This window comes from Zonotrichia albicollis, chromosome 18 (assembly GCF_047830755.1).
Source record: "Zonotrichia albicollis isolate bZonAlb1 chromosome 18, bZonAlb1.hap1, whole genome shotgun sequence".
Lineage (NCBI taxonomy): Eukaryota > Metazoa > Chordata > Aves > Passeriformes > Passerellidae > Zonotrichia > Zonotrichia albicollis.
This window is the reverse complement of record NC_133836.1, coordinates 6,816,810-6,843,285: the sequence shown is the minus strand read 5'-3', so window position 1 is coordinate 6,843,285 and position 26,476 is coordinate 6,816,810. Positions and strand designations below refer to the sequence as shown.

General features: G+C 45.7%; 1 protein-coding gene across 20 annotated transcripts in view; it reads right to left on the bottom strand.

The window, feature by feature from the left end:
• FBRSL1 (fibrosin like 1) overlaps positions 1–26,476 on the bottom strand; it is a 495,033-nt gene that overhangs the window by 52,311 nt on the left and 416,246 nt on the right. For all 20 annotated transcript variants that reach the window (XM_074554517.1, XM_074554525.1, XM_074554511.1 and 17 more), the window contains one exon: positions 2,489–2,534. In XM_074554517.1, coding sequence (XP_074410618.1) covers positions 2,489–2,534 — 46 coding nt within the window. The remainder of the gene's footprint in view (positions 1–2,488; positions 2,535–26,476) is intronic.

Genomic DNA, 26,476 nt, shown 5'->3' with positions numbered 1-26,476 from the left:
CACGGCCACCACCGTGGCCCCACCGGGGAGGGGGCAAAGGCAAACGTTACCCAGAGAGCTCCAGACAAAGGACGCTGCTCCTCCGGCCCTTTGTGGAGCTCTCAAACGCGGTCAAAGGTTACATTTTACAGCTGTTCCAGCCTCAAATAAGCGTAACCCGCCTATCTTAATACTTAATTGCATTGCTAAGCTGCTGATAAACTAGGACGGCATAAAACAAACACACAGGGCCAAACACATCCCCAGGGAAAGTTTGTGGGAACAGAGGGGCTTGCACCAAACAATGGGCTGGGAACACGGGGACTTGCACCAGACAATGAATCCACTTTATGTGTTTTAGAAGCCTGGTTACCCTCAATAAAAGCTGCAGCATGGATGCTGCACGTTTGCTAGCTAATATCTCTCCAAAAAGGCCGCCGGTGTTTACAAAAGAAGGGCACGGTGCAAATGCCCACGGGAGAGGCCGAGCGCGTGCCGCGCCATGCGTGTGCCCACCAGGAAACCGTGCTGAGCTAATCCCCTCCCCACAGAGCCACCAGGGCTCCAGCCCCGGAGAACACGGCCTTAAATCAACGCTCTTATCTCACAAAAGGAATTTAAGTGCAACGCTTTGAAAGTCACTTTCTCCCGGCCATATGGCATCCCCGGGCCTGGTCGTATAGGAGCGGCGTTCATTTGCATGTGCAAGAGACAAATCTGGCTCTTGCATCGCGGGAGTGATAACAGGGCGAGGGGTAAAATTTAGCACTGTTTGGGTTTCTGCACAAAATCTTTGCTGAGGCGGATTTCTCTCACCTGCCAAGCCAAGTGCCAAATGCTGAGGTAGCCCCAGGAGAGCTTGCCCATGACGGCAGGCCATGCCATAAGCAAGGTACAGGGCCAGGGTAAAAAAGAAAACTCAGATAAAACCCATGATCTGAACCCAAAGCTGGCAATGTCTACACCCACATTAAAGCAAACAGGAACAGGCTGAAATTATAGGGATATAAACAGCACTGAACACAAACTTCAAGACAGCAAATTCACAGGCATTCGCATATTTAACTTCCTGATAGGGAGGTATTTTGAAAACTCATGTTGCTGAGCTGCTCCATGATATGAAGGGGTGGGGGGATCTTGCTTCAGCACAAGGAGGAGCCAACAAAGCTGCTAACGCTTCAACATAAGCCTCTCCAGCAGATCTCTGTGCCAGGCATTATGCAGGATGGCAAGATTTTTGTTTTGCCGAGGCAGTGCCATATGGGCAATCTGGTTTGCCTTATCAGCAAGCCAAGTGAGAGAAATGTTCTTCCCCACCATTTGTTTAAATTTCCCTCTTTCCCCCAGATAAAGCTGCATACTTTTGTAAAAATATCTACAAATGTAATAACATAATGGGCTTGTCATCGGTTTCCACATTTGGCATTGAAAATCTTCAAAGCTTGTAAAGAAAGAGAATTCCTAATAGTTACTGCTGTTGAAGAGCCCAGCTAAAAACTGGGCCTGGATCCAGGTGATGGAGCACACAACCATCAAAACACTTCTCCATGTCCAGCACCTACTCCTATTCAACTGCAAATTGTCCCTTTCTTGGCCCCACTGAAATAATGCAAGAAGTTTATTTCATCACTTCTTGTTGATGGGCCTCATCTCCCCTATTGGGGGTATATCTGCATGCCCCTAACATCCACTACTGCTATGAACTGATTCTATTTTGCAGCTCAATGCAGAGGATGCTGCAGACAGCCCCAAGCCCTGGCATTAAATTTGGAGCCACACAAACCTCCTAGCATGGCAAAGTGGAACCACTCCCAGCACAACATTTCCACTGTGTACCACAGTTTGCCTTCTCCAAGGCTGTTTCGCTGGCATTCCTGCCCGGTATCCATCTCAGTGAGATTATCCCTGGGAACACACAGAGCAGAGCAGCCTGGTTTTATGGCTGTGCTGGGCGTATTTAGAGAACCATGGCTGTGCCCCCCAAGGGGCTGTGGAGCGAGGCAGTCTCTTAGCAACACCCAGTGCCTCTCACAGGTGACTGTCATTAACAGCAGGAGTGGAGCTGTGCTGTGCTGAGCACCCTCCACTGCGTCCTGGAGAACTGAGATGTGCAGGCACAAATGCTCCGTGGGCACTGGCACTGTGCAAGCCCTCAGGATGACACAGGCAGCACTGAAATACTGATTTGTTTAAAAGAAATGAGGATTTGATTGTGTTAGAGGGAGACGCACATCCCCTACAGTAAGGACTCCTTTGTCAGTAATGCCTCTCTCCAAGACGCTTAATACAAATCTTACTGGAAGGGAAGAAGTCCCACCCCACACTGAGACAATGTAGCTCTAAATTTTAACTTAAATCATCACAAGCCTGTAAAGCTGATCTTTATGACAATGTGTGTGGCCAAGCTACAGGCTCTGGCAAAACTGATGTCCTGCTATTCACATGAGACGGATTCATAACCCAAATCTCTCGCTGTAAGATAAGGAAAGCATTTCTCCAGATCACTTACCTTTATTTGCTGCAGGGGAGAACAGCTTCTCAGAGCCTACAGAAGCCTGAAAAAGGAAGAGAAAGAGAGGGTGAATAATCGTGGAGGAGAAATTGGGAAGGCTTGCTCACAAAAACACAGCTCATAAAACAAGTGGGTTATCTGGAGACCTGCAGTTGCGCATTGCACCTGGAGGGTGCAATGTTGTGCCATTAAAGAACGAGCATGCATCCTGAGGAGATGAAAGCCAAGCAAGAGGACTGTCCTGATCTCACCCAACTACATCCTCCTGTCTCGTTTGTTTAAGGCAGCCATGCAATGCACAGCTATTTTATCCATGATTCCTCGTATAAAAACAAAACCAGTGAAACTGCTATCAAGCTGAAGGAAAAAAAAAAGAAAAGAAACCAAAACACATCTCAAAGGCTCTCTCACTGAAAATAAGCTCAATTCTTGCTGAACATGCAAAATGTAATTTGTGTATTGGAAACACAAGTTGCAACTGAACACATCTGTATGAAGGAGGGTGTTGTTCAATATTATGCCAAATGATAAGTACATGCTGCTATGCACTTAGTTGAGTATGAAATAAAACGACTTCCTCTTGGAAGAAGCCCGTATCCTTGCAGACTTGGTTGCACTATGCTGTCTGAACTTCACAGCAGTGTATTTGTGCTCCTCACAGCTCTGGGAAACAGTTAAAGAAATCCAATTAACCTAAACCTTGTAAACAGCTTCATGATAATCAGGGTCACTGGGTTACAGACAAGATGATAACGACAGACAGGGAAAAAAAAGTCCATTCATCGTAGCTAAAGCTTTTATGAGTTAATTTGATGGCTTCCTTTCCTCCCCCCACTGATATCAAGCAGCCAACCGATTTCAGCATGAGCTTTTCCTCCTCGCTATCTGATAAAATAGCAAGCAGCCTCTCCAGAATCAAAGCTGGTCTGGGAGCAGGAGCACCATCAACATTACTACCATCTCCAAGAAAGTATCATCAACGTGTAGGCACTGACTGCTGCATGAATAAAATGGGTGAAATACAAAGCTGACGAGCAAAAGATACTGAAAGTGAAAAAAGCCTTTTTCCCCTGGCTCTGCTTTAAAAACAATTAATTAATTCAACACATGGCTGAACTAAGTTGATTTTATTTTTGATTTTATTGATTTTATTCTAAGGTGCCTTGGGAGATTTGCATGATAAAGAGCACTACAAATTGTATTACATTGCTATATATTTTAAATGACGACTCAGAAGGAAAAAAACAAATTGTAAAATGCAAGAAGTTCTGCATGAGATATAGTAAGAAGCAAGAGTGATCCATTAATGTTACTTCTAAGGAAAGTGGCACTGCAAGCACTGAATGTCTTACTTAATGCAAATGTATAAAAAAGAGAGGGAAAACAACATGAAAAATAGGTTGAGGCTGAGACACATAAGAAAAAAATTCTGAATTATGTCCACGACAAAGCTGCACGTGTAGCTGTGGCATGTATGATCGTTACACAGCTCAGCAAAAAGATCCTAAAATCTTAGGGAAAATCAGTTACCTGCACGATCCCTTCACTGCATGGATTAAAAAGAGGAAGAACCAGGATTAAACAACGTTTTGCCTAGGCTGGTTTGCAAAGAAAGTGTAACAGAGTCACACAGCAGCAACAACAGTGGTGCATAAAACGTTTGACAGCCAACTCTGAATTTACAACCCATTGTTAGGAGATTTTTCACTTATAATCAACACCAAGTCACCACGGACGCGGAACACATCTGCAGGCTCTGGGAACTCACCCATGCTAACAGCTCACACAAAGCCAGGGCTACTCTCAAAGCACTCCACAAGCACTGGGACACGTGGCAGGTGGATAAATAAGATTCCCCCATTTTACAGGCAATGAAACTTCGGCGTGGCTTGCACTAAAGCCCTGGCAGTAAATCGGCCCCTGAGCCACAAATCCTAAGTGCCGGGTCCAGATGCTGGGGTGTGCAGCTCTCCAGAGGAGCCTGCTTGGGAGAGCCCTTCCTGGGGAGCCAGCCATGGCCAGAGGCAGCCACCCCTGCTGGGAGAAGCCTTGTGCTTCCCCTGGTCTGGACAGTCTGGGCTCACAGCCCCAACTTTCTGTCAGCCACCACTCACTGCCCTTTGTGCACCTCGGTACTGCAGGCTCAGCCGAGAGCCAAAGATCTCAGTGCTACAGGTCCAGACTGTATAAAAACAATATTTAAGGAAGTCAAGCCAGAAAATTCACTTTAAAGACCAAGTAAAACAGCCGGATTATTGCTCAGTCTTCTGCTATCAGCATGTGCCACCGCCTTCCACAATCAGAGTCAACATTTACAGAGCAGCGTTTTCAACATCGCAGCTTCAGTTCACAGACACAAACCTTCACACCTAGAGTTTACAGTAACTTTTGCTCTCACTTCTGGTGATTTCTAGCTCCAGATCTGAGCAGTTTTTGGCACGAGCACCACTCTGAAACAGTGAACGCCTGTGCTATAGGATATTCTGCGAGCTGCTGTAAAGGCAGGAGGGAAGCTGGGGGAGGAAGAGCCTGAATACATCATTCAGCCCTATCAGTCACCCTTTAAAAAAAGCGTACAATAAAACCTATGTGTCTGAGGGAGCCCACTAATGAGGGGAAAAATCCAGCAAACCAACACATCTGCTAAAACAAGTCCCCTCCCAAATACTGCTGTTCCAAGCAAATCATTTGCATATGTTTAAGAAGGGATTTAAAAATAATATTAATAAAGTGGAATTCTTCCCATGTGAACAAAACCAGGCATTTGGAGTCTTTTATGCCGAGTTCAAGCCATCGCAGGAAATCACGTTCTTTGATTGCAAAATGAAACTAAAAATTTCCTTTTTCCCCCTCTTGTTGCCTCCTGCCTGTTTCCATCTGAAGGACCATTTCACAAACCCCTCAAGCTCCTTTTTGCTGCTGCACAAGGCAGTGAGACCTGCCCAGCCTGAAGCTCACAGACAGAAGACTCCTCCACCCTTCCTTGCTCACTGGCTGCTCATCTCCCTTGCCCTGAGCATAGCCCACAGCCACAGAACCCACCACAGCCTTGTGCTCACAAAAATGCTGCTTACAGTCCCACCCTGTCCCCAGGAACAACTGTGGCACCTGAAGCCTATCTGACATCTGTCCCCAGAGCAGCAGTTCCTGAGGTAACCTCATGTTGCTGAAATCCCAAAGACCCAGCACCCTTTTCATGACACCTTCCAGGTCCCCTTTCTGGCCTATTCAATGAAGTTACCAATCCTTTGTCACCTTTTGATTTTCTGTCTTTTCTACACTAGACCTAAAAGGGAAAAATGCCTCCACCCAGTCCTGTGACAGCTTGAAACCAGGCTGCATGCACTGCAGAGGAAAATAACATTTCTGCCCTTTTCTGCCTTGTGGAGAGCAAGCAGAGGAGTAGTGCTGCAGTGCCTCCCCCTTCCTCCCCTTGAACCCAGCACATATAAACACTGATTCAATTTTCAGCACTAAAAGCCCAGCAAAGGCAGCTTTTTCCTCAAATGTGAGGTGGTAACCACAAAGGATGTAGCACACCCTCTCCTCCAGTGAAGGTGAGCAGTGAGCCATAATGAAGTCCATGCTTCATCCACCCTGGTTCCCCACCAATCCAAGGCAGCTGAAAGGTGCAAGAGCTCTTGCAGATTAATAATTTAATGGTTATATATAAGAGAACAACATCATCTGACAAAGGCAGCACTATAAATTATGTCAGGCCTCACAGCAATTACTTCTTTTTGTCCCCTTTATCCGTAGCCTATAAATGGCTAACAGGGAATAGAACTGCTCCTTATCACCAGCAGCAGAGGCTCTGTGGACCTTCATGGCATCTCCTGGAGCACCAAATGCCAGATCCAAGCCTGACACTCCAGGCGCCTGACAGCAAGACACTGGGAAGCTGCTAATAAGGCTGCAGTTCTGGCTCACAAGGAACAAGAAAAGTGGTGTTAGGGACCTGGTATGTGTGTCATGCACAGGGCAAAAGCAAAGCACTCCCTCCAAGTGAGTCCAGTACAGTAGGCAGAAGAAGGAGATAGTAAAATACAGTTTAAATTTTAGATCTGGATGGCTGCCTATCTACTAGACAGCCAAGAGCCAGTCTCAAGAGAGACTGTTTGCACAATTACTGAACTTAGCAAGCACTAAAAAGCTCACAAGAAAACCCTTCTCTGGGAGATTTCCAAACTAGAAGTGCTGGATAGGCTTCAAGAAAGTTTTAGCATAAAGCACGGACACTAATTTTGGATCGATTTTCATTCTTTCCTTTGATCTGTATCCCTTGCTTTTACCAACCACTCCAATGCCACTTGATCGCTTGTCCAGCACAGAATTTCAGCACGTCAGTACTACTATTCTGCAGCTCACTCTGCAAGTCATTCATACCAGACCCCTCACCCAGTAATATGAGAACAATAACTAAAACAGGAAGGTATTGTTTGGGTTGTGATTCTTCTGTAGGAAATGGAAATTGATACATATGGAAAGGTGCAAGAGTAGCCCAGAAATAGCACACATGCACACAAAAACCCAATGTAAAAATCCCCCTTAAGACCAACAAAGTACTCTACACATTTCAGGATATAGAAGCAGCCCATGGGTAACACTGCCTGCATTGTGAGGGGATGTTTCAAGGTAGCCTACAGTCTTTCCAAAACCTGCATTAGTTTTGGAGAGAAACCTCAGCTCAGTTAAGAAGACAAAAGAAAAGTCAGACCTGCAACTCAATCATTTTTGTGAACCTACTAGGAATATCCAGCTTTGTGGTACACAGCTGGCTGGGACACAGCACAGCCCAGCTGTGTGAGGGATTAGGCAAGAGGGAGCAGGACTTCTACAAATCCACACTGTGATTATCTTCCCACAGAATTTATAGACTGGGCTTTCAAGAGGGCTCAGCACTCAGCAGCTGCCTTTGGGGCATCAGCCTGACTGGAGCTACTGGGTATAGAGCACTTCCAAAAATCCATTTAGAAACCTGAATGGTGACCAGGTTGTGCTGAAAAATCTGGTTACAGCTGGTAGTTGGAATAATTTATGAAATTCTGTCTGTTGACTTCTAGTGCAAATAAGGACTAATAATTAATAATCCCAAAGCAAGAGTCTCCACCTTTCCAGCAATCCTGAAGATACACTTGTACCTTCAGTTACACCATAACACATCACAGTGAAACATGCAGCACAAACAGCCCAAACCAGCAACTATTTATTGATTTGGCAATGCCTTAAATGTCACAGATACTTCTAGCTCAATTATGATTCAAGGCCATCTCTTAGAGGTAGTGATGGCCATCTGTATCTTTCATGACTTTACTCTATAGAATGCTCACCAGAAACAAAATGTTTCTTGGATTCTACTTCCATATAGCAACACACTTGTTTAGGTTACCTCCTACATTCATTTATTTAGCACACACACACTCAGTACTGCTCTGGAAGGGACTGTCACCATGCACTCGCCTCTTTGTCACTTTTTCTTCCAAGAATGCTCATTTCTCTCAGCAGTTTATATAACCATGACTGTTTTCTGCAACAGCCCCTTTGAGAAGCCAGCACGAGTCTGGGAACACAGATTAATTTAGGCCATAGAGAGCCTAGAAGCAGAGATCACTGGTGCGCTAATTCACCACTGAATTACACTGACTTCACACAATGGCAAGGGAGTGGGAGGCACAGTGGATGAGGAGTGGAAGGCACCGAAGGAAACGCGGTGCAGGGCAGTGAGGAACCAAGCTCATTGCTCCTCCACAAGTTCAACATCTTGTTCTGGTCCTCTTTTGGCAAGACAGTGGTAAGCTTCAACTGACAATGTTTTGAACCCTGAGCATGCTCCTCATCACTTTACAACCATCACGGGACTGTACAAACCAGTTTCAATCGAGCAGCAGCAGCAGTAATTCTTACACACAGGCTGCTGTGGTGTGTTATTGCACAGATGTGCCTCTTCCCTGACAAAGGGTGACTGAATCCTGGCACAGGGGGACACCTGACCTACAGCATGTCTGCCATCAGAGCCTCGGGCACAGCCTGCTAACTCCTCTTCCCTCTCCCCTCAAAGCATCCCCCCAGCCCCTGGGGAATGGCTGCAGCCCAGAGTTCTCCCTTTCCCATCCCCTCCATTAGTGATGCTTTATGATTCATCTTCCTCTGAGCAGTTGCTGTCTCCCAAAGGAAAAGATCAAACTCCCTCTCCTTCCCAGCTCAGCTCCAATAAATAAATAAATAGATACATGTACTGAAAAGAAATTTAGTGAAGGAGGAGAAGGGAGGAAGCTGGGGAGTTCCTGGACCTCACCTCGTCAGACAGCTGCAGAAGGTTCCTCAGTTGTTTCCAGAGACACCAACAAGGAAAGAAAATTTCCAGCTGTCCCTCATTAAAACCAGCCAAAATACTTGCTTAATGTTTGTATGTCTGTGTATCCTAATTTAAATTAGGGTGCACTTGGTCTTTATCTCAGGATCTTCCTCCTGCAAACCTCAGCTCCCCAACCACTACAAAATCTATCTTTGCTTTACACACTTTAATCAGCACTGATTTCCCCATAACACATGTTCATATGCTCCTGGGTGTTCTGGTCTATCAATGGCATCCAGAGGACAGTCTGGATGTGCCACTGGGTGAGGCTGCAGCTCTCAGTGTAAGCTGGAGGCAGTGATGTGTCCCTGTTAAGGGCAACTGATACACACCACAGCCAGGGAAACTCAGTTCTCTATGACACACTGAGAAAAGGGCTTTGTGTGGCCTGCTTTAAAACATCCCAAACACCAGAGCCCTCGTGCCTTTCCCAGAGAGCTGACCCCTTCCCAAAACAGACTTCAGCCTACACTTCCACATTCAAATGTTTTTCATTGCCCAGACACTCACTTAGGCAAGCAGAGATTTGATTTATCTTTTGCTACAAATGTAAGGGAAAACCTTCCTTCAGGTGGGAAAGGTTGGGAACGCTGTGTAACACACTGCTACAGCAGTTTGTATTATTGTCATTACAGCTTGATCCTATCTAGTCAGCCGATCTATTTGGCAGGGATATGGTTTTTTATTTGCACTAAATCAGAGGGAACGGCGAGTGCTCTTTGCAGAACTACCTAAAACTTCTTATAATTCAAAGGCTGCACTGTGGGAAGAGCGATGGGGGAGAGCAGGGACTGTGCTGCGAATGACAGGTGGCAGACTGTTGTTTGGTACCTACCAAATTACTCTGCTGCTCCCAGGGCTGCCTTGGCATTTCATTATCCCAACTCTCTCCTGGAAGGATGCGGACATAAATTCACACCTCATGTCCTGGTTTCCGTCAAACTGAGTAAGAGTGCAAATGCTGGCACCAACTGGGAATGCCAAGCAGGGCTTGGCATGCTAGAACAAACTCTCAGCTGTGGTCTCTGCCAGCTACCTGCATTTATCATTGTAATGGCCTGCCAGACAGGACTTGGCAAGCGGCGGAGGAGGGCGGGAGGAGGAGGGCCAGGCTCTGCACTGCCAAGCAATTCATTCCTGTAGCTCCTGCCATCACTGTACCAGCAGGGCAACCTTCATTTTATTTTATCTTTTAACCAATTACGTGTCACCCAAATCCCACCTGCAGCTTTCTCCAACACAAATGGCTATAAATCACAGTTCAGAGACCAAGAGGGTTTTGCAAGGCATTTGATTTCATAAAAAGGTCACTGTCTGTCTGAGGATTGCTGCAGTTCAAAAATGAACTGAATAACAACCTGCATTGGCAGACAGGGAAGGAACTGCTTCCATCGTCTGTTGCATGTTGTCAGATAATATTAGAACAATTAGGGAGGCCAACAATGGCAGGATCATTAGGATTCAGCAGAACCAAAGCACTGATAAAAATTCAGTGAAATATCTCCTCCTTTCAATTTTTGAAGAAAACATAATCAAATCAATAAAAAAGGGAAAATTGCATGAGCACACCAGAAACATTCAACATAACCTCCTTGAGCAGACAAACAGAATACATGCCTGTCATCACTGCAGCCTTTTCCAATCTGCCTGGGTATTCCAGAGCTTAACCCCCAGCTTTGCTATTTCTCAGAGCACTATTCTGTGGTCTCAGAGCACTCAGCATGGTCTGCTCTCTAGGGAAAATGCTGTATTCTTGTTTTTAATCTATACACTGGATACACAGTGAATGCTGTATAGAATTTTATGTGAACCATATCATAGAGCAAACATTTAAGGGTGCTCAGAAATCGTTTGACACTGATGCTGTTCCGGACACCCTTCGTGTCCATCCCTTCCTTGCAGGTGACACGTCATGCCAGACAGCCCTGACAAACCAGCATCAAATTCTCTGAAAAGCATCAGGTTAACTGCAGTGAGGACATGAGGCACAGGGAAGATGGCATTGTCCTCGTGGCCCAGACCATGGCATGTGGACATCCCTCTGTGACACACGGACATCCCTCTGTGACACACGGACATCCCTCTGACACAATTTCCCACTGAGGATGCAATCCTGACGTGGCACTTTCCCGGGCCTGGGGGGGACAGGGAGCTTATCAGGAAAGCAGCTCTTGTCTGCTGCCATTGAAACTTGCTGTCTTACCCACAGCAACCTCAAAGGAGTGCCTCTGCAGAAGGCTCTTTTGTTGTTGTTGTTTCTAATTCACTGCTCCAAAATATTTCTTGGCTGCATCCCAGGGTTGAAGCCTTATCTGCCCATCCCCCCGGCAGACACACAGCAGCTGCAGAGGCTTATCACAGTTGCCTGTCCACTGAGTTTACAAATTAACACCCTATCGAGGCTGCACGAGGGCTGATTAATCAGAGAGAGGCAGTCTGAGGGCCTTTATCACCGCGAGCGGCTGCTGGGAGAGAAGTCACAAATCTCTCAGGAGGCCAGAGATGCCTTACAAATGAAAGAGCAGGAGGCCAGAGAGGAAGAGGGCCCAGTGGAAGGGGAAGCAGATATTTTAGAGATAGTGCTGGTGGAGGTAATGGAGCAGTGGGAAGGGGGGAGCTGCAGGCAAACGCCAGTACATTATGACAGCTAAAAAAAAAAGATAATTAACAGCCTATACCTCATGATTCTAGCTTTCCCTCCCCGGGCTATAATTTAGCCTATTGCTCCTTTGCTCCAGAGGACAATAAACATTTATTATGTTAAACACATAACTGTGCTGCACAAAAGCACCGTTCTTTCCCAGGTCCACTCCTTGCACAGCTGTGCAGCCCAGGAGGACGGGGCTGCTCGAGTGGGCTCCCCTTTCATGCAGGAGACTGCTCAGCTTGGACACAAAGCACATCCCTGGCTTCACCCCCAGCTGCAGCGTGCTGGATGTGTTCATTCTGAGCGTGAAGGCAAATCCCATGGGACTCAGAGCTCCTGGGTGGGAATGGGGCCACGGGCCCACCAGCAGCTGACAAGCAGCGCTAGGATGTGCCCAGGCACTGCAGCTCCTGCAGAGATTGTGAGATTCAGGCAGGCTTCACCACCTGAGAACTATCTCCTCTTTTTAATTCAGCAACCTTGCTAAGAGGTTTACCGGGAAATTTTCATTCCCACCAGAATTATGTGTAGGAGAGATTCTTATTACAAGATGAATATTACAGTCATGTGAGCCATACCACAGCACTGCTGGCCCTGCCCCCTCCGAGCACCTCAGCTGCTGTAGGAGCACAGAGATTTAGGAGATTTGCCTCTGCTAGTGGACTGTGGCTCGGGGATTGCTCTCCTCTGCTGCAGTATCTGCTGCAGCCCTCCAGTTCTGTGCTTGTGGCAGAACAATGCAAAACAATTATAAAAACCAAGGGAACTCACACTAAAAAGATTTAAAATCTAATACAACTTTAAAGGAAACCAATTTGGACATCTGTCTACATTTGTCAACATTAATTTCTAAATTTAAGTTTTCAAGTTTAATCTTTGAGACCAAGGCACACAGCTGGATTTTCCTTTGAAGTGTAAAATGTGTGGAAGCTGAGATTCCCATGCAGCAACATGCCTCCAGAAGGAAAAATTTTAATAAAAATGTTACCAACATGAAGACATTCATAAGCATACAGTGCAATCCCCTCCTGCCCAGTGCTTTCTGTTAACACACCAGTAAAGAATTTAACCAGAATTTATCCAAATAACTTCTGGATAAAAGTGCCATTCACCGCAGCTTTACCACCAACAGTGCTGGGTGTGTGCATGATTTTGGGGAATGGCCATTCCCATTTTGCCCATGGAAATTGCAGAAATAGAGGGCTGCCACCTCCTAACTCAACATCTCCCAACTAGCTCTTTTCAGACAGCACCGGAAAGCAAAAATCAAACAAAAATGAATGATCATCTGCCTTCTCCTCCTCTCTTGATCCAATGAGGAAACTATTCCCCAAACCACCTGGATTATTGGTCTGTAAACCCTTGCAGATGCCCAATTTTAACACTATCCATTAGGTTAATTAGAACTGGGCAAGGAGATGCTGAGTATGAGCCCAGGAAAGGAATGACAGCTTTTTTATTTGAGAGCTCCCTGCCAGGTTCTGTGAAGCAGACAGCTGCCCAAGGTCTCCTCGTGGCTCTCCTTGGCCAACAGACTCCAGATTAATTTGAGCTGGACTGGACCCCCTCTCATTATGCTCAGCAAACCCTGGGTAATCAGATGGAGAAGCTACAGGGCTACACCACCTCCTGTCACCCCATCACGTAACAGCAACTCTATCCATGGAGGAAGCATCAAACATTCATTAGGTGAACAATACCAACGCGGTAATCCCCAAACATGGTGAAATTCTAGCAGCTGTCTCTCTGGTGTTTATTAGATTGACTCTTTTAACTTCATTATCAAGTCTGCCCATCAACCCTTCTCCCTTTGTCTAAAGTCTCTTGTTTCCACATTTTAGGGAAAAAAGTCTCCGTTGGACTGGCTGTTCCCCACAGCTCTGTTCCCACTGCTGGACACCCTCACCCACCACAGAAGGCAAACTTCTATGGGCACATATTCAAAGATCCAACAGAAGGGATTAGGAACACCTTAGAAAAGGACAGCATATAAATTTCCCTACAAATGGAGGCTTCAGAGGAAAAAAATATGGAAGGAAGCCTATGGTTCACATCTGCAGAGCATCTGGCTTCCCATCCCTCACTCATTCAAGGGCAGTGAAGTGCACTCACCTATTTTCTACAGGAAAGGGTCACCAAGCTTTTCTCCTGCGCTATTCAGCAAGTCAAGAAAGAAGCTCTCATTGTTGTACCTTGATTTAATATGGCATTAACTGACCTCATCTTCTGTATAAGAAGGTGGTGAATGGGGCAGTCCCCCATTTGCAGCCAACATATAATCTGTCTTCTCCAATTAGATATGCTTTGCAACAAGTGTGGTGGATCCATTTATTTCCATACTGCAATAATGCAGATAAATCCAACTTTGGCTCCAGTCCCACTGCTTTCAAAGCTGGGGCTCTGCATTTCCAATTGCTGCCCTTTTTTGTTTTTTGTTTCCCCTTTTTTCCCCCCCTTTCTGCTGCAAAATGTCACCAATTTACTTTAGCCTGGGGGCCCATTTCGAATTTTACCACCAATATACGAGAAATGCATTTTTCAAGCTGTTACCACTTAACTGTACTGATATCAGCCACTCAGGGGACACAATATTGTTTACACATCCTGCTCTATGGAATAAGCGCGGATGCCAAAACTCTGCCTGGGTTGTGAAGGAGACGTTTACTCTCTGTTTTATGAGATTTCCTCGATTTGTGGCTGCCTCAATGGTCGTAAAAACAGCTGTAAATCAAAAGAGCACCACAAAATTGCAATAACAACTGTCGAACTCGGCTCTAAAAAGCATAACTCCCAGCACCAGAAGGTGGAAGGCTTTTCTCTGATTTAATACCAGGTGTGGGGGAGCCTGATCAAGCCTGTGTGCAGCACTGTGTCTGCCCACAGCAGACACAAGCTCACCCAAACCCCTCTATTTTGGCTGCTCCCCTATCGCTCGCCCCTCTTCTGCCCCATGTAGTTCCTTCCAGTCCCTCTCCTCCTCTTCTCTGGAAAACAGAAGTCTTTTTCAAATGCCTGGAGGACGCTTATACAAATAACTGCTGCATGCACAGCCCTGTTTAAAGCATTACAGCAGACAGAAAGTGAGCAGGGCTGTGCCCTGCACCGCAGCTGCTCTGCAGGACAGCGATGGCTTTAGCAGGTGACCTCAGCCTGTCACCCTGCTGCTGGCCTGCCCTAGAGAGCGCGAATTCCTGCACAGCCTCCCAGCCCGGCTTTTAGGGAGAGGAGAGAAGGAGGAGAGGGCTGATGAGACATGAGTTATTAACGACCTTCTTCTGGGAGCTGATTCCAGCTAAAATGGTTCCAGACCAGGCAGCTCCATTCGAGCCTCCAGCGAGCACTGGCCAAGCAGCAGATGCATGAATTCAAAAGTTTCTGTTACTCTGTGCCACTGGCCATAGTCCAAACCAAAGAGAGAGTTTCACCCGTGGGTAAAACAGCCTTCCTGGATTTTTCCATGCCCCATTCCAGTTGCTTTCACAAACAATCTTCTCATCCTTGTCTCCAGAAATCCTAAAAGACTCTCAGTTCCTGCATCTCGCCACCCCCCGCAATCTAAGGCTGACCTGGCCAACAACAAACTCCCTTCAGCACCTCCCAGCTCTGAGAAACCAGCTGTGGCACCAAGAGCCACACTGCAAACCCTGGGCCAACAGAGTTACCCAGGCTCTTTGTGCCCTCTGTCCAAAGCACGAAAAGCTTTCCTGGCCTCACCAGCCAGGCCTTCCTTCTCTTTTTAAAACTTCCTCTTAAATCAAACTTCTTTCATGGCATTTAAACAACCCAGCTTTCTCCATTACAGAAAGAGGTCTGTATGTGAGTAAGCCAAAGTACGTGAAGAAATGATGAGAGAAAGTCCATGGGAAGTAAGTTTAGCCAGCACTCATCTCAGTTTCTCTATCGTCTGCAGCAGACTAAAATACACTCGAATTCCAGTGTGTTACTGTATCTCTGTCTGGCTTGTGTTTTTTCAGATGCACATCCTAATTATGCTCTTCCAGCAAATGCCCTGTGGAGCGGGGCAGTAGAAGAGAAACTCTCTTTACAGTCACCACCATGCTGTGATCCATTCTGGAAAGGAACTCCCCCCTGCATTTAGAGGACAATTTAATTTCCATGGCCCACTTGATGCAAAGGGAAAAGGATCTATATTCTTTTGTCTGAACCCCACAAAGTGTCAGCCCTTCTTTCCCCATTCTTCTAGTAGATGTGTACATTCACATTCTTGAGAAAATTCCCAATAGATGGGAACAGTCTTTCACTTCAAATACATTATGCCTCGCTGCTATAATCTTTTCCTTCTTGTACAATGCCTCTTGACTTTCCTTTGACTCTTTTCTTTGCAATTTTTCTTTATGAATACAGAGAGACAAAACAAAAAAATGCCCCAAACCTAAATGGACAAAAAATGTCATTCAGAGCCTTTGCCAATGATGTTACTGGCAATTCCAGTTGAGAAACCATCTGCATAGACATGAACTGATCTGACATAGGGAACAGCTAGTTTTATTTCAAAAAGCTGTGTGTTCCCAATGTTCTGGGTACAAGAACTCTACAGGCCAGCTGAAACTAGTAGGGCGAATATGTGATCAGCTACACCCAAGCAACTCTTCCAAATTTATTCCTTTTGTACTACAGCGAGTATTTGGGTGGGGTTGCAAAAACTATTAAAGCAGTCAAATGCATACTATGCCAACTGCTGACCACAAAACCAGGCCGTTTCCTCACGCACAAACTATAAGAAACATCTCCAGTAATTGGCTTGTATCAGTAACCAGCTATTTCCAACAAAAACATGGCTCTGCTTCACTTGGAGTCTGGTGGTTCTCAAGAAGGATGGAAGGCTCTAAGTGTAGATGCATGACTCGTATGGGAAGGTGGTGTAGCAGGACATGCCATCTAACAGCAGTTGCTTTGATGAGGCATAACTGCAGGGCAATCACTAGGTTAATTTTCCATATATACCAGTACAATTTCACCCATAAAGTTTCATTTGCCTGCGGCGAGCGATAGATGTCTGTCTGTTTTGTGTTCTAAAACTCTCTGCTGTGTTTGCTCATGGACCTGTGAATGTGCAGAGCACCACTGGTCTGGCCTTGCTCTTCTCCCTTCATGTCTGAGGGGCAAATGCTTTTTCAGTCACTGACTAATGCTTGCAATGCTCAGCCACCAGCTGGAGAGTTTCCAGCACGCTCACAGACATGGCTTGCCTTGTTGTTGCCACAGGCACGGCCACAGCTCTGGGCAGGAGAGCTGTCCAGCTGGAGGAGGAACATCCCTGGTGTGTGTTCAGCCACCACTTTGCAGGGGAGATGCTTTTGGAAGGAACAGGAGAGGAAGCTGTACTCAACCCTTCCCTGGCTGACCATCTGCTCGATGGTCACCAACAACTCCATTCACTGTCAGGTCATTTACCCCCAGACCACTGCACCTCCAGGGCTCCTGTGCCTTGATCCTGGCTCATCTCCCCTTGGATTCTTTGTGGCAGGACAGGCTGAAGCCACTGCCCTTTCCCTGCCTCTCTTCCAAAGTTCCACAACCACTAACAGCTCATTTCACTGGAGTTTATTTCTGCACTGGAAGCACAAACGGAGCATTGTAAGAAACCTTTGTGATTTTAGCCTAGACATGACTGTGCTTGCTTAGTAAGGAGATGAAAAGCTTACAGTGAAGAAAGAGGCAGAATAATCCTGCATGTTAATACACAGTGACTAACACTTTCCTGGTGACAATCTCCTTGTAGTCTCTGCAGAGGGATGTGTGTAATGATCCTCCAGAGACACTATCTTGAAAATGCACAAAAGGCTCCCATCAGACCTCAGCATCTCCCGATTAACTTAGCAAGAGCAGTGGAAGGGACATCAATTTTCTAGAAAGTGCATTCAGAAAAGCACTTGATCAAATGCGTAGCTCCATGTATGTGCTTAATCTCACTATAGCTGAAACCCTTTCCAAAACCAAAGCTTTGTTTATTCCTTCTGTGAAAAATAAAATGGTGGAAAGACCTCCAAAAAACCAAAAATGTAGACCTGAACAGACAACAGTTTAGAAAATTTCTGAATTTTTGTGGCTTTCAGCTTATCTGTAAAACAAATTGGAAGTGCTGACTCAGGCAAATTGGAGGAGGAAATCAATAGAAAATAAAGAAAAAATAGCCAGAATGGATAAGGGTATGTTATCACAAACAAAGTCTAGCTTAGTGCAAAGCAAATGTATGTCTCTACTGTTGAGTATAACCTTCCTGGGATTTTATTGTTTTTTTCCCTTTGCTCAAACAACACCAGATACACCTCGATGAATCTGGCATGCTGCAGCCAATCCATCAGCTTCTCTACATCGAGCAGACTGCAGAAAATGGAATTTTGCTTTCCCATTTGCCTCCCATTTGTCTGACGAGCACATGTGTGAGCCCTTGCCCTGTGCCCTGGCTGGTGCAGCTCCTGCCCTGGGAGCAGACGGCTGATGGAGCAGGGGCTGCTGCTGCTGCACTCCAGCGCTCCCCATCAGATCTCGTGTCCCCTGCCCAGCTCTGCCAGAGCACAAAGCAAACCGTGCAGCAGTTCCACACCCAGCGAGCCAAAGCCACTCTTCAAGCTCATTTAAAATATCTATTTGACTAGGTATTTCTCAAAATAGGCACTTGTATGCACAAGGTAAATGAGAACAGCAAAAAATAATCTAAGGCATCTAGATACTTTGGATTTTTAATATTTCCCCCAAACATGTCTGTTGCAACTTTATCATTCTGGACAACACAACAAGACCATAAGCACAATTCTACCCTAGAATGCTAGAGCTCCCCTCTAGCACAACCGAGGAAATGTTTGGTTTTCTACATCCAGCCCAAAGCTTTCAGGTCTCAAGACTTACTGGTGTATGCAAGAAATGCAAAGAAGTCAATCCCTATGCCTGTACCTAAATCTCCAGACATGTAATTCCAGAGCCCCAGCCCCAGTCCTCCTCCAGCAAGAGAGAGAAGCCTGAAGCATGTTCTGAGCTGGGTACTCACAAAGAACCACTGTGGGTTTTGTTGTCTTTATTATGAATACTTCAGGGCAATGACCACCTTTAATTTGTGCCTTCCATAACATCAAACATGATATTAAAACCTCAGAAATAGTTGTGCCTGTGCATGATATCCTGAAGGCTTTTTTTCTCTAAACCACTTCCAGCATGTACAGACAAAAGAAATAATGTCATCCTGCTTCCAACTCTCCCAGCCATCAGAGGCAACATTAACCATAACTTTGCTTCTGTTCCTCACAAGTGTTTCAGTGCATTACAAATAAGCACCTTATTCAAAGCTGTCTCCCCAATTTATTTCACTCCAAAAAAGGAGACAGATGGTAGAAGACAGAGGGTTTTACAGTAAGAGGGGTTGGATTTTTTTTCCTCTTCATTTGTTCCCTGTGCTGTTTCTTATCCTTGGGGACCTGGAGTTTCTTTTGATAGCACTGTGCTGCCTAATAAACACGCATACAAGCACAGTCACAAGTATACATCTATCATCAAAGAGCCCTTCTTGTCTCCACTCCCCACAAAGTTGATTAATGATTACGTGTTTAACACATACATTATACATGGGAGGGGGAGACGAAGAGGGTAAATCCAAGCCCCTGTATACATTTACATATATTTACATACTCACATATAAAAAGCAGAGGAAAGCAAAAGAGGGCTATTCCCGTTGGGACAAAAATCCATTTTGGTAAACATACCTCCTAGCTCCTATTTTTCAAAATACAAAGGCAAAGGAAAGGCTTTACCTGGTCTAAGGAAGGAACTGAAGCTTGAGCAAGCAGCCTTGTTTGGTTCCTGCAGTTCAGTCCTAACATGGAACTGATAACTGTGTGATCAGCAGTTCCATTACTTATGGTTTGTAAATGGGATCTAACAGCTGCAACCCAGTTTGAGAGAAAGGAAAGGGGTTTAAGTTTTAAACTATTAATTCATACAGCTAAAATCCCAGTTCATCTAGCAATAGATTAGGTAATTAATTCAATGAAATGGCACTTTTATGTACAAAGAAAAACCAGTCTGTCCTGTCAGATCAGTCAATATCTGGAGATACTGGGAGCATTAATGGACTCAACATGGGATGACTACAGATGGACCACAAAGCCAGGCCTGACCCTTAATCACAGATGAAGAGATGTGGAAGGGGACAACATGGCAAAGTTCCTTCTGCATCCTTCCAGGCCCAGCCAACCCCTGGACCTGGACCTGGATAGCTGCCCTTGTAAAATAAAGCTGCCTGAAGGCTGCTTTAATCATGCTGACTGCCAGTGGTCTCAAGCAATTGTTCCAGCAGCTGGGGGAGCAGTGCCATGGCAAAGCACTCCCCTGACAAAGTCCCTTCTGGCAGCTGGGACAAAGCTGGCACTGAAACTGCTATTGTGGCTCTCTGCTCCCCAAAGTGTCCCTGTGCAGAGTTAATCTCCCAGCCACCCGCTCTGCTGGCTCTCAGACATCTTTGCAAGGCTCAGATTCAATATGGGGCTCTCGTGGCACACCAGTGGCATTAACCTCTGCAGAACTGACCCATCCCAGCTTTCTGCTCACCCAGGTGCAGTCACAGCACAAGAGCTGGTGGAGACAAGGCCAGAGCAGCAGCCACTGACAATGTTTCTAAAGCATATTTGCCTTGTATCAGTCCTAAAGAGTGGGAGGGATAAACTGAGGGATCAACTGGAAAAGAAAAGAAAACCTTCCATACACAAGGCTGGTTACAGTTCTAAGGCTGTGGCAGCTGGCCAGACAGAAAACTCAACTGCCTAGAAGGCACAAATCAGGAACTCAATTTTTTTTCACTTCTTTTTTACCCTGTAATGTTTTGACTCTGAATCATGACCACTGACTCTATGACTTTACACTTTCTACTACAGTAAGGCTCAGGGCTGGCACTAACAGAGTCACTTTCTTTTACCTGCTCATCCTTTACTCCAAATATAAACATTTTCTTTAGCTGTACAAGAGTGGAAGAGATTTGTCTTGCATTTTTCAAACAGAAAAATTCACAACTGTTCTGGAAGTCCCAGCTAAGACACTCCATTGAAATTCAGATAATTGCCAGCATTCATTGCCTCATCTGCATCCCTTCCTTTGCTCCCTGATCTCTCCAAGTCCTTGCAGACCAGGTTCTTTCAATGCATTTCACCACACCACAAACTGAAGTGGATGCAGACAATTGCCACAAACACATCCTAACACAAATCTGCAGCAGCCACTGTGAAGTATTCAGTTCTTCTGTGCTGAAATGAAGGAGTCCAGGGTGGAACTGGAGTCATAATGCATGGCAGCAAATCCTTCTTGTGTGCAAGGTCACCAGCCATAGGGCCAGGGCTTGCACCAGGCACACGTGCTTTCAAGGGCCCATTTTATCACTGTTCCATAAACCTTTTAAATATACTTATTTTGCATTGCTACTGCAGCATTTTGTGGTGGATATTTCGCATCTACCTGGGCTACAGCCAGGAGATCTAACCTTTATAACAGGGAAGTAATTAATGAAGAAATACAGCTTTATCAAAGCAGTCTTTGTTCACCTCCACTAGTACAAACATACACCTGATCTCATCCAGTGCTTATCTGTTTCCCAAAACCATTTTCACACAATGGAAAGAAAAGCATGGTAAAATATAAAAAATACTAAGCCATCCTTTCCCAGAGGGAGTGAGCCATATCTGGCTTATCTGAGTTCATATCTAGGTGGCCTCTGAACCAGAGCCAGACTTCTGAGATGACAGGTAAGAATTTAGACACTTTTGAATCTGAGACAGGGAAAATGATCACATTAAAGGTGTCATGGCTCAAGCAAAATACCAGCTTCCTTCTGCCCCTCTTTGGCAGATGGAAATCAAAGGGCTGTGTTCCAAAAGCAGCAGCTATGACCACGGGTTATGGTATCAAACATGAGTTAAGTGACCTATGGTTGAATACACTGCCTGCTTCATTATCTTGCCTATACACAGGGTTTGAAAAGCACCATAATAAAATCCACTTTTATATTCCCTGCTTCTAGATTTCAAGTTCTTTTACTTCAAACTGACACTCACTCTAGAGACTGTTCAACAATGCATGGCTGAAGCCTCAAGACTCTCTGCTGTCTCCAGAGGCAAACCTCTTGCACAACTCTGGCAGCAGAAAAATGACTCAACTTGTAGACTCTGGGGACTCTGGGGTTGAAGAAACAACAAACCATGCATGAAAACACTGTGATCACTCTTTGCACCTTTTAAAGGAGGGAGAGAACACAGAACAAAACTGAAAAGCCAACAAGAGACTCACTGAAGAGTGTGCAGGATGAGCAAAGGACAACAGCTACTAAACAGGTACCAGCACTCCTGCACCTGGCCTGAAGACAGGGTTACACCTCCAGCCCCCCAAAAATTACATTTTTCAATCAAAGATATTTTGAACTATCTTAAGGCACAGATGTTATGAAAATATGAGGCATGAATCTAAGATCTCCAAACAGTGTTTGAAACAAAGATTTTGCTCTCTAGAGTAACTTTAAGGAGCTCTGTTGTATCATCTTGCCAAAACATAAAAGCCATATAAAAGTGCAGGTGGGATAAGAGCCATCTTCATCCTGCTGTTGGTTTGGCAGACTGAACAATGCCCCACAATAACCACACCTAAGACATGTTTCAAGAGGCAGCAGTGAAAAGCAGGGCACAAGCAAAAGGGGTACATCAAGTGGATGCAAAGAAAAAAATTTGGTTTATCAGATTCGGGGTTTGAGATTATTTCATTGTGCACAGAGAGAGGCTTGTGAGTTCACATTAAAGACAAACACAAGGAAGTGATCCTTCAAAGGTTTGGGATCTTGCCTTGGAGGGGGGATGTGGGTAAGCACAAGGTGACCAAGAGAAGTGTTGTCCAACCCTTCCCTGGTGCCTGAGCCACAGCTTTGGAGGGAATGCCTGCAAAGGCATGGGAACCATGAGGTGTGCTGCACCTCTGCTCTCTTCAGCCATGAGAACCCCAGAGATTGCTGCAGGGACCTTCCTCACTACACAGAGACAAACTGAACGCACAAAAACACGGGCAGGGAAAACAATAAGAGCCTCATGAGACAGGAGGGGCAGAAGTTCCCCTGCTGTTAGTGCCTTGGGTGGGCAGTGAATCCAGTGCTCTGCACCAGAATAAGTAAGAAACAGGGAGCATACAATGGAGCACTGCTGAGATACCCATGGGACCGAGCAAGGTTTAAAGCTCACAGATTAGAGCACAGTACAACACAGTCAGCAAGGTACTCCAGTGCAGAAGTGACTCCAACCTTGACATTTTGACTTTGAAATTCCTGTTCAAATATGAGTTGCTCTACAGCTACAGAAGCAGAGAAAAAATGTCATAGCCATGTCTCAAAAAACCCAATCTGTAGCACAGGATCCTTTTTTCCCCACCACGGTTGTACAGAACCTAGTGTGGTGAAATCCTGGTCTGCCACTCAGGCCTTCAGGTACAACTAGAAAGCAGAGAGTAATAAAAACACCCACCCTTGAAACAATAATCTTGAAAAAAAACATTGCCCTTGGTACTGCAGATACCCCTATAATAATCTCCACCATAATATGAAAATGTTACCATTGCACCAGGAAGTGGTGGAATATTTAGTGCTACTGTTATCGACCTGGGTTTAGTTTCATTAGCAGCCCAGAGCCGTGGTAATGAAGAACCCATTCAATTCTCTGTCTCTGCTAGTGGTACACTCCATGGGCTCATGGAAAGCACACATAAACCCTTTATCTCTGACAGGAATGGACACATGTGTGCATGTCCCAGATTTGCAAATTGCACTGCAGCGAATGCAGCCTTCATGTCACTCAACTGCATAGCTTAGAATTTTACATTTTAATTTTTTTGATGTCTGGGGAGATTAAAATGAGAACTGGCAGCATGTGCAAGGGATACTGCACTTTGAATGCCTTATCTATAGTGATTCAGGCTTCCCGGAGCTCCAGATGAAGCAGGTTTTTCACCATGGAAGAAACCACATTACATTGCTCCCTAGGAAGTGAAACAAAACAATAAAGGACGGTTAATCTCTTCTCTAATTCCGCTCTGTGGGACAACTCCTTCAGCAAGCAGCGCCTGGCTGTATCTACCTGGGAGGGGGTCATTTTACTCCGGCTTCCTCTTCTGCTTCCCCGTGTCCCTGGGAGCGCTCTGTCTCCCCGCTGCATCTTTCAATGGCTTTATCAGAGCTTGCACCAACTCAAGCGTGAGAAGTAGCTCTGGGCCCAGCGGGGAGAGGTGGGGGAGTGTGTCTGTGTGTGCCGCGGGGGGGTGGCGGGGAAGGCAAGGGAGGAAATGTTATTCTGTCCTTTGTCTTTTCAACAATTTCTTTTTAATGCAACTTGCAGAGCAGCATATAATTAGGGGTCTTGCCGAGCAGGCTTAAACTCAGGAGTAACCCTTCTAACGACCTCGGGAGCGGATAATCAGGTGCGCGGCTGCGGGGCGCAGCACGGCTCCCCACCCGCCGCGCCGCTCGGCCTCGTAATTAGAAGCCTCCACACTCCGCTGCATAAAGGCAGATTGCAAGGACAGCGTGAAGCCCTTGTTTGAAGCTGGGGGCACAAAGATTGCAGTGCCTCTGATGGATGGAGACAAAGACTCCGGTACTGGAACGCTTCCAGCAGCCTCCGAACGCTCGCTGCGTTTCTGATGGACATTTTCAGGATTTCTTGGAGCGGCGGGGTTTATTCTACCGCTCCCCGTCACCCCCCTCCCCTCGCCTCAGAATTCCTCCACAGCTCCCTAAGCCAGGGATGTGGATGTGCCACTGTGTGTGCACACGTCTCCAGAGATGCCTCCATGGTTGTATGGTGAGAAAAATACATTGTCCCCTTTCCTCCAGCTATTTCTGTTAGTTCTCATTCCTGACCGGGAGAAACATGGTGACACATTAAAAATGCTCAATACATGGGGCTCCATCCAACCCCCCCCAAGAAATTCCCAACCTAGAATGGTGTTTTAGCTAAGTTCACACTGATTTGAAACTGTGGGAGCAAGTACTACGTTTAAGTTGTAGCTGATGTTAGCGTAATTCCCCTTAACAATCTAGTACGAATTAAAAAAATCCTCTTCTTAAAATCACATCTCTCTTTGCTGATCACAACTTGCTTTTCTCTGTTTACATAACTTTAGGCACAGGACAAAATGAAAATTGATATTGCAGTGTATCCTAGCTACAAGAAGGAAAGAGGAGGAGGAAGGAAAGGATGGAGAACAGGACCTTGGAGTGAGAAGAATGTAAGAGAGTGAGGGGAACATCAGTCTGTGTCATGTAGCCTGTTATAAAACAGTCACTGACTTCTATTTTACCCCAATTTCACCACCTTTTTGCATCTTCTGAGCTGCTGCCATGGCTTGTTTGTGGGTTCCTCTGCACCTGACCCTCCCCAGCAAGGCTGCAGCTTCTTGTCCCACTGCAGCAGCAAAGCAAAGAGAGAAAACCAAACAGCTCAGGCAACCTGAACACAGCACAGCAACGGACTGACAAAAAGCAGCAAAGCCAAAAGTGCTAGAATAACAAAACTGAGAAAAAAAAAACCCAACAGAGCCACTCAGAAACTGTGAATTGCCAGACAAGCTCCCTTGGAAAGAGCATAAGAGGCAGGTTCAAGGAAGAGCAATATCCACAAGGCAACACAGGGCCAGTGGTTTTTCACCTCTATTTACAATGACAAGGTAATAGAGGCTGGAATAGAACAAAACATGGAAGATTTTCATAGGAAAAATCAGGACACTGTGCCAAGGATGGCTGCCCTCAACTCAAGCTATCCATGAACTCACATTTGTAGGCACTTAAAACCTATCAAGATCATTAACAAGCTAACAAGAACCACCAGCAAAAGGAACATAACCTGGATTCACTAAAATGTTTCATTCTGAATGATTAAAGGGCAAAGGCAGCCAGACACTGAGTTGCCACAGCTAAAAAAACTAACAAAAGATGCTGTGATGCATGCTACCCTACCTTTTGCATACCAGTACAAATGCTGCTACATCAAAGTGGTCTCCATTCTATTGCCAGTCTGCCTGCCTTGTGCTCTCCCCACTGCTCAAAAAGTACAGTAATTTCATAAATGCTACAACATCCTCCAGAAAAACAGACTGGAACAGACACTGTACAGCTCAGCTCAAGAATCTCCTTTGTCCCTCTGCACAGACTCATTGAACCACTGAGCTCCATGAGCAGCCCACTGCTCCTAGGAAATCATCAGTTCCAAGGGAGCAAGGCAGCCTTAGAGTGTGGGATCTCTAAGGATATCTCCTGACTCGTGACTATTTCTCATTCACCAGGGTTTGAGGAGATACACCATGGGTAGTCCTGATTTGGCAGTTCACGCCAACCTTGAACTCTGCAGTGGTTCTGCTTTGGTTGGCAGCATACAGGGACAAACCTGTTTATGCCTTGCCTCTGAAACGATCTTACAAGCTTCAGATCCACTTTTATGCTGGTTGTATCACATATTTCAGCAAAGAGGAGCATGGTTTCATCACATGGCAGATCTGCTCTGCTTTTTCTGCAGCAAGACATGTAGTCACCTGAACAAATCTTTTCACCAGATCTTTCTGGGGAACTGATGATGAATACAAATTTGGGGAACTACAAAGAGGAAAGCTGTAGAGAGCTTTTGAACGTTTACGAGCTGATCCAGATCTGTGGCATTCAGAAACTACGTAAAACCACCTTCACTTCTTCCAACTTCCCATGCTACGAACACTTTGCATAAAATACTTCATAGATCTTATATTTATTTAAGAAAGCACCTCTGCCAGCACCTTTCTTCCAGCCCAGTTCTGTTCCCAAGAGGATGTGCAGTAAATCCCATCAAAGCAGAGGGAGGTCCCAGCCTGGCCATGGAGCGTACAGCCCATTTTGGCACGGATGGAAGAAAGGCTCCTGCCATTGTGGAGGGGCAGGGGAGCAATCCTTGTCTCCTAATGCCTGTCTTTGGGGCTCCCAGCC